At 40.8% G+C, this 9,139-nt stretch overlaps 1 protein-coding gene across 1 annotated transcript in view; it reads right to left on the reverse strand.

Annotated features, from left to right (window-relative positions):
- Window positions 1-4,625: 4,625 nt before the first annotated feature.
- The window catches only part of LOC108251770, a 9,320-nt gene continuing 4,806 nt past the window's right edge, over window positions 4,626-9,139 (reverse strand). Inside the window, exons 5-7 of the mRNA XM_037979172.1 lie at window positions 6,703-7,095; window positions 5,563-5,789; window positions 4,626-5,490 (exon numbers count right to left, since the gene is read on the reverse strand). Coding sequence (XP_037835100.1) covers window positions 5,135-5,490; window positions 5,563-5,789; window positions 6,703-7,095 — 976 coding nt within the window. The 3' untranslated portion in view covers window positions 4,626-5,134. The remainder of the gene's footprint in view (window positions 5,491-5,562; window positions 5,790-6,702; window positions 7,096-9,139) is intronic.

Below are 9,139 nucleotides of genomic sequence, written 5' to 3' on the forward strand. Positions count from 1 at the left end.
CAAGGTCAACTGTGTTGTTGACCTTTGACCCCATGACCCTGAAATCAGTGGTCAAAGGTCAAGGTCACCTGTGTTGTTGACCTTTGACCCCATGACCTTGAAATCAGTGGTGATCACCCTTGACAAATGAGGTGTCCAGCTGTGGAGTTAGAACACGGGCTGATCAGTGACCTTTGACCTTTGACCAGATTGCCACCTAGATTTCATCCCTTGTTCCTTGTACCATGTTTGATGTTTCCTGAACAAATAAACAAACAAACAAACAGACAGAACTTCCTGGGTGGAGGTAAATATTTGTCCAAGTCTAAACTGTCCCAAATTCTTCTGTGTTTAAATCCTAAACATCCTGTTCAAAAGATTCTTATATTTTAGATGATTTAAAACCAAATCGTTTCCCATGAAGTCAGAAAAGTTCATTCTGGCTTTAAGTGTTTTTTGAGTTTAAATCTTTTTAAAGTTAACACAACTTACTGAAAATGATCTAAATTAGAGTTAATCACATGACATCATAATTCTTATCATGTTCGAGTTTTTACTGTTAGTTTTGTTTTGTTATTCAAATTTTGTTTTATTGTTTCATTTGTTGGTTGATTTAGATTCATTCTTAAACATTTTGTTGAGATATGATCAATAAATAGTAAAAAAAAATCAAATGAATCTAAATAATATTGATTATCCAGTAAAGATACAGTTTAATCTGCTGTGTTTAATCAATGTTTGATCAATCCGATCCGGTTGTCTTTAGGCTAAATCAACAGGAAATGTTGGTAAAAAAGTTCCCAGACTTTTTAAAATCAGTTAAAGACATAAAACACAAAAAGCTTTAATGTCAACTCACAAATATGACTTCAATAGAAGGGTGTAGAAACAGTTACAAATGACTAATTAGGAAGCATTAAAACTTTACCACCTGTCGGATTTGGTAGCATGGATGTTTCCGCTTTACTTAGTGGAGCAGCTGAGGAGAGACGTATTGAGCCTGAGAGGAGCTATGGAGTCCCAAGCAAGCATGAATGAAAATCTAGCAGCAAGTACAACAGCGATGGATCGCCGGTTGGCTGCTGTTGAGAGACTCTGTGGCTCATCCGAGCAGACAGGCGAAGGGGCGGCACCGGCGCAGGCACCTGTAGCGGCACCAGCACCAGAGCCTTCGGGAGAGACAAAGGACGCGTTGTCCCAGTCCCCAGCATGGAGCACGGTTGTGAAAAAGGCGGCTAGAAAGCATAAGCGGCCGATAGACCCAGTGGGTCAAAATCGTAGAGGAATGAACGCGCTTCCCAAGAAGGAGCAACGAAGAAATGTTGGAATAATTGGTACCGGATCCGTGGACAACATTCCAGTGATTAGAACCAAACTGGTGAGTGTGTTTGCAACTCGGTTCTCTCCTGAGCTCGATGCTGGAACGCTAGCTTCTTACCTCTCTGGAAAATTGGAGAAGCGTGTTACATGTCGAAGAATTGACTCCAACCAAAATAGGTTCAGTTCATTTCAGGTCATTGCGAAGTGTAATGAAGTGGCTGAAATGTACGACCCACAACTCTGGCCAGCGGGTATTTATGTGCGTCGCTATTTTGAGGCGCATAAACCCAGGGCTAAAACGAACAATGTGGCCTTTGGTCCAGAGGTCGGTAGTGATTTACAAAGCAGTATGCCTATGACGACAGCTGGCGCATCACGAAAGGAATCGTGCTCCAGCACGGAAATCCCTCGTAAATGAATATTAATATAGTGTCCTATAATGTGCGTGGATTGCGTGTTGGACATACAGAGGCGGACAAATCACGACGTCTTGTGGTGGATAAACTTCTGGAAGAGTGTGATGTATTGTGCCTCCAAGAAACTTTCCTACCTAAGCAGGACCTAGGAAGACTCAACACCCTGCACAAACATTTTTACGGTGCTGGTGAATCTACCACTGACTATAGCACCAAGTTAGTGCGGGGCAGAATTTCTGGTGGTGTCGCAGTTCTGTGGCATAAAAGATGCGATCAGCTGATTAGAGTGATCAGGCTGGACGTTGATTGGGCTATAGGACTCGAGTTCAGTGTTGAAAATAAAAAGCTCATATTACTGAACATATATACACCATATGAACACCCAGAGAATGAAGATGAGTATCTTAATAGGCTGGCCTATGTTGTGTCATTTATTCAGGACAATCCATCAACCTGCTTTGTTATTGTGGGTGACATGAATGCTGATGTAACAGACTGTAAATCCTTGTTTGCCAATCACTTACAACAGTTTTGTTCCGTAAATGAGTTGCTTCTCTCCAGTAAAATACTTCTGCCAGCGGACAGCTACACTTACATTAGTGAGGCGTGGCACACAACATCTTGGCTAGACCACTGTATTTGCACTGAAGATGCACATGACTCTCTAGAGTCTATCAGGATTAATTATGAATTTGCGACTTCTGACCATATTCCTCTATCTCTGTATATAAAAATGGGCAACTTACCAGATCTCTTGCCCATGAATAATGACACACAGGAAGATAAAATATTTTGGAACAATTTGTCTGAGCAGGATCTTAATCTGTTTCGTATCCATTCTGAAATTCTGATGAATGATATTGCTTTACCAAATAGTGCAGTCATATGTTCGGACATAAACTGTAAAAATGAACAACATGGCAAAGACCTGTGCTTACTATATGAGAGGATTATTGAATCCCTTCTCATTTCAGGCAGGTCTTTGAATAAACCTAGAAAGCATAAAGCAAAGCCAGGATGGAATGAGTATGCTAAAGAGCTCCATGCAGAGGCCAGAAGGGCCTTTAAACTGTGGGCTGAATCAGGAAAACCAAAACATGGTCCTGTATTTGACCACAAGAAGAGATCAAATGCTACCTTCAAATACGCATTACGCTTTATCAAGAGGAATGAAAATGCACTTAAATCTGAGTCACTAGCAAGAAAATTACAACATAATAGTCCTTTTGAATTTTGGACAGAAATTCGAAGAGTTAATAACCTAAAAACCTCCTTGCCGACAAACATTGATGGTGTAATGGGACCAAATAAGATTGTTCATATTTGGAGGAAACACTATTATGAATTATTTAATTGTAATAAAAGTAATCCTTTTGTGATGGACAGCATAGATATGCATGAAGATGTGATTATCTCCTCACAAGAAGTCAGTGACATTGTTAAGAATTTGAAAAACAATAAGGCATGTGGTGCAGACAAAATATTCGCTGAGCATTTAAAATTTGCGAGTAGAAAAATCTTTCCTTTGTTGGCTATTTGTTTTACTGGATTTTTAATTCATGGAATTTTACCGAATTCTATGCTGTCTGTGATTTTAGTGCCTATCGTAAAAGATAAGGGGGGTAAAATAAACAGTAAAGATAACTACCGGCCCATAGCTCTGGCCAGTACTCTATCAAAAATTTTGGAGAAGGCTCTGCTGAGCCGAATTGAGACATTTATAGCCACATCTGATAATCAGTTTGGTTTTAAACCAAAACTTGGCACTGATATGTGCATTTTTGCTCTCAAGGAAATATTAGATTTATACAAGAGACATAACTCCACAATTTTTACGTGTTTTATTGATTCATCGAAAGCATTTGATCATGTTAATCATGAAAAATTGTTTTATAAATTACAAGAGAGAGGAGTTCCAAAATACTTATTAAGAATTTTAGTGTACTGGTATGCTCACCAGAGATTGTCGGTAAAATGGGGAAACTCTGTATCGTCTCCTTTCCTTGTGAGTAACGGTGTACGGCAAGGCAGCATCTTGTCTCCTTGCCTTTTTAATTTGTATATGGATGATCTGTCAAAGCTGTTGAATCAATGTAGGACTGGTTGTCGGGTTGGTAATAGGACCATCAACCATCTGATGTATGCTGATGATCTTGTGATTTTCTGCCCATACAGCGCTGGAATGCAGCAAATGCTAAGAGTTTGCTCTCAATATGGGTTACAACATAATATTGAATACAATGCGAAAAAAAGCATCATCATGATTGTTAAGAGTAAAGAAGACGATAAACTATCTTTTCCTGACTTCACCCTGTCTGGCAGCATCCTCCAGGTCACTAATGAGGTTAAATATTTGGGACATTACATCACCGCTGACCTGTCTGATGACAGAGACATTTACAGGCAGCGTTGTACCCAATATGTACAAGCTAATATGCTTCTTCGGAAATTCTCCATGTGTTCAGCACCTGTAAAAACTGCACTTTTTAAAGCCTATTGCACTCCCATGTATACCGCCCACTTGTGGCGGCGTTACAGAAAAAGCAGTATGAACAAATTTCAGGTGGCATATAATGACAGCATGAGGATGTTGCTTAGAATACCACGATGGAGTAGTGCCAGTCAGATGTTTGTCAATGCCAGTGTACCAACCTGCGCTGCTGGGCTTAGAAATATTATGCACAGATGTATGTGCAGATTGACAAACTCTGCAAACAGCATCATTCAGACTTTGACTAATCCTGCTCAAAGCTCAGTGAGATTTTTCTCCACTCTGTGGAATCACTGGCGCGTTTGTTTGTATGTCTGATTGATTTTCTGATGTATGATCTGATGTATATGTTAATCTACTTTTTCTTTTTTTTATTGTTCTTTTTCTTTTTTTTATTTTGTATGGACCTCAACCGAGTCTCAAATAAAGAGGATTGATTGATTGATTGATTTAAAAAACTTTATTTGCTGTATTAGTCATCAGTTAAACATTGGTTTCTATATATAATATTGCAGAAAGAGTAAAACGGGACAGAAATACATTAATGTGGTTCAACCTTCGGTCACTTCTCATCTCAGAGCTTCATGTTTGAAAGAAACGTCACAGACTTCAACTGGAAGGTAAATATCTTTACATTTTTCAGATAAATCAACTTTGTCCTACAGAGTCCAGGCAGAATGTCTGAGCATGTAGAGCTGCAGTCAGATCAGAAACTGGGAAAGGTCCTGCCATTCGATCCTTTTTATTAAAGCTTTCTGTTGATGTGTTTTCTTTAATAACTTCCCCACATGACACACTTCCTATGGAAGTGTAGAGTCTGGTTTTAAACTGTCTCTAACGATCATAAGTTCAGAAAACGCCCTCTTTTTACCACAGCATCACAAGCTACTGTTTCCTACACTGTTTAGGATCATAATGTTTGGAAGAGTCACTTTTTGGGATAGACTCTAACAGAGAAGCGATTAATGATGCTGCTCCGTAAGTCTTTGCTGACCAGGCCGTAGATGATGGGGTTGATAGCCGGGGGGATGATGATGAAGAGGATGCTGAGGAACTTCTTCATGTTTTGGGAGGCAGAGGGGAATCTATAACTTACAATTATGACTAAAGTAGCGATCTGATAGAAGATGTAGACAACGAGGTGCGACGCACAGGTCTGAAAGGCCTTGCTGCGGACGCTGCTGTCAGTTCGGCCCTGATTGAGTGAAGCTCTCAGGATCTGGAAGTAGGAAAAAGCGATGAGGATGAACATCACTGAGCTGACAGACCAGGCGATGGATAAACCTGTAGAGACAAAAAGGTGTTAGAAGTCCCGTGAAGCATTGCCGTTTGGTGTTTCCATTTATGTGCACAGACCGTAGATGTTGTTCACCGGGGTGGGGATGCAGGCCAGGTCCATAATGATCCGGTTGCTGCAGTAGACGTGTCGAATGATTCGGCCACACAGCGGGACATTTGCGTGGAAAACAAAGAGCACCCCGATGAGCAGCAGGGCCACGATCCAGGCCAGAGCGCAGCAGGAGTGCAGCCGAGTCGAACTCATGATGGTGTGATACCTGAGAGGTTCACACACTGCAACATACCTGCAGACAGAGAAAACCCTGAGAGATCTTTACACACAATCTTATTTTCAGTCCTGGTAGTAAGAAAGTCCACCCTCCTTCAGGTCTGAGGTTTCAGGACAAAATCAGTCTGATCTGGTCTTTACCAGGTTCTTAAAGAAATAAAATATGACCTCACATGAACAACAACTCAACAGGTTCCACCGAGTCATATTTACTAAACAGAAACTAAAACTGGTTCCAGCCTGGCTGCTTCAGGATCAGCAGGTTCTACAGCTCAGGAGCTACAGGTGTGTGTTAGCACAACGCAAGGGCGGAAAGACATCAGCAATGAGCTCAGAGGAGCACCTGCTGCTGCCCATCAATCTGAGATGGGTCAAAGGTCATTTAGAGTCCATCGTTCTACAGAGAGGAAGATTATTTACAAGAGGAGACATTTAAGACAGCTGCTGATCTTCACCCTAAAGGTCAGACCGTGCAGTGCTCAGAGAAATGAGCTTCTTATCAGACTCTACAGACCTCAGTTGGAAGGTTAAAGGTCACGGGTTTTGAAAAAGGGTGGACGTCCTTTTCATCATGATAAACATTTGCATAAAAAATCTGAATCTTGAAAAAACAAAGAAGTAATATTTTAAACATCACAATCATAGTTTTTTTATCATCCTTTTGATGATAGATGATAAATGTTATGTATGTTTATGCTGAAAGTTGCACATTATGTACAGAAGTATATAATAGTTTCTAAAAAGACTTGTTTTTGATTTTATTTAAAAAGGAAAACTTAAAACAGAAACTTCCTGTTCAGACTGGAAACAAAGTGCAAAGCTGGATCATTGGTGCCAACATTTCAGTACATTTGAAAACAGCAGAAACCTCAACACTGCAGAGAACGAGCTGTGAGTGAATGCCCTGGAGTACTGACACACTCCCTCACCTGTCGTAGGCCATCACACCCAGAATCGTGTGCATGGCAGTACCGTACATGTGCACACAGTAGGCCTGGGCGATTGCAGCGAGGTAGGCGATCTTCTTCTGCCCCATCAGGAAGTGCATCATGAGGCGAGGGAGCACTGCTGTGGCCCCCAGCAGGTCACAGACCACCAGGTGACAGATCATTATAAACATGGGTCTGTGCAGGTTCTTGTCCAGCACAATGACACAAACCACCACCCCGTTCCCCAGTAACACCACAATGTAAGCAGACAGAGCCAGGAAGAACAGGAACGGACCGTATCCTGGAGGAATATGGAAACCCTCGAGTTCAAAAACAATCGGCTGTTTGAGAGGAATGAGCATCGTTAGGTTCTCCATCCAACATAGAACGGTTCTGTAACAAACAAACAGAATAAACCCTCTTGAACAGGTAAGACTCATGTTAACTAGCTGTGATGCAGCAACAGCCTGTTTAACTCAAAGATGGTTGACATTTATAATATAATTCAGACAGTAGTACCTGCAGAACAAACAAGACTTAATGAAGAACCTCAGAGAAACAGAATAATTCATGAACATTAACAGAACAAACTAAAGGTAGAGTCTTCTGAAGAAGAGGATAGTTGTGTCTCCTCTCCTGTCAGAGCACTGATGATGCTCTGATTCGTTCAGGAAAGTCTGGTGTCCATTTAATGATTTTTATGTCTGATGAACCTCCTCCGTCAGCCATGGAAACACCAACACCAGCCTACCTGCCAGCCTCATTCATGCACTTTACCACAACGATGAACAAATGAAGGGGGGGGCTTAAGTATAGATAAATACTCTCATTGAAATGATGAATTTAGGCACCGATTACACTGCTTTCTTATGTTTTCTTCCATTTGAACTAGTATCTGTGTCCAGATGAGATTACAGAAATTACAACAACCACTCAGTGAAGTGAAGTGAGGAGAAATTTATTTATACAGCACTTTTCCGCAACAAAGCGATTCAAAGTGCTTTATAACACAGAAACAACAATCAGGTACAGAATCAAATACAGATAAAAACATCATAATCAAATGTAGAGATACAGAATTAAAACATTAATCATGTATAATCTAAATGAAATATAAGATAATCTAAATAAAATCATGACACTAAACATATCTAAACATGAGCTAAGACAGTCAAAATAGTAGCTAAAATAATCTAAATAAAATCATGATAAAGTTAAAGCTGAACTAAACAACAATCAGGAATCTAACAATCTAACAATTCAACAATATCTAAAGTATGAGCAAAGATANGGTACAAGAGACTTTCTAATAGTACCAAAGGACAGCTAAACAGCCAACATAAGAATTACTAAGATAACTAGACTAAGGTAGTGAAGGAGGGAGAGGGGTGACAGAGACGAGGCAGAGACGGTGGAAAATGAGTATGTGTGTGTGTGTGTGTTTGTAGAGAAGTCTATGAATCACGTCACAGAGGCCTTAGTCTTTGATAATGATGTAATGTTTATCAGCCAGCCCAGAGCAGATCCACAGATGTCCTTAGGCAAGGGAGGGGGCAGGGCACCTTGTTTACATAAAATCCTGGGAGAAATTGAAGATAGCTAGCCAAGGCCAGCGTCAGGGGAGCCACATTCACATAACAATAATTGTTTTTGGTCAGGCCGACTTGTTTTCCGTCTGCCTTGAAGGTCTTGCTGATACTTCTCATCGGCGAATCCAAACAGCCAAATTCCAGGTCCGTTCCGCCTGATTCCAGCGAGCAACTTCCTCCAAGATGTAAGCCATATTATTTACGAGTCCCGGAACTGCAATTTAGCCTGCGGTACTGTAAAAGGATCACATCCAACTTAAATTTAAGCTCCCGTAACCACACAGTTTGAGTGTAGATCGCCGAACCAATCAGACAAATTTGACGATAAGTCAGGTAACTGCCTAATCCAAACAGCAGAAATCCTGTAATCAAAAAGCCAAATATGTGAAGATCCTCCACATCCTCTACAGACAAAATCGTTAGACACACAATCTTCCACTTCTGCCAGGAATCCATTGTGTATCCAGCAAAAAATGTCCCATCAGGGCAGGTGGGCTCTCCCTTGCCCTGTCTTCTCGTCGAGAAAATTTGATCAATTGCGTTGAGAGACCAGCTGACCAGATCCATAGTTTATAAATTTTGGAGAATATGCAAAAGAGAGGCTCCAAAAAGAGAGCAGGGCAGAGTGGGTTGTTCAGGAGACAGAGAGACAGAGACAGAGAAAAAAGAAAACATGTCCGCCTTCCCGCAGGAGCAGAAAAAAAAAAAAGCTGAGTGGTTGTTGTAATTTCTGTAATCTCATCTGGACACAGATACTTTTTCAAATGGAAGAAAACAAAAAAGTAGTGTAATCGGTGCCTAAATTCATCATTTCAATGAGAGTATTTATCTATACTTAAGCCCCCCCC

Source organism: Kryptolebias marmoratus, linkage group LG13 (genome assembly GCF_001649575.2).
Source record: "Kryptolebias marmoratus isolate JLee-2015 linkage group LG13, ASM164957v2, whole genome shotgun sequence".
Lineage (NCBI taxonomy): Eukaryota > Metazoa > Chordata > Actinopteri > Cyprinodontiformes > Rivulidae > Kryptolebias > Kryptolebias marmoratus.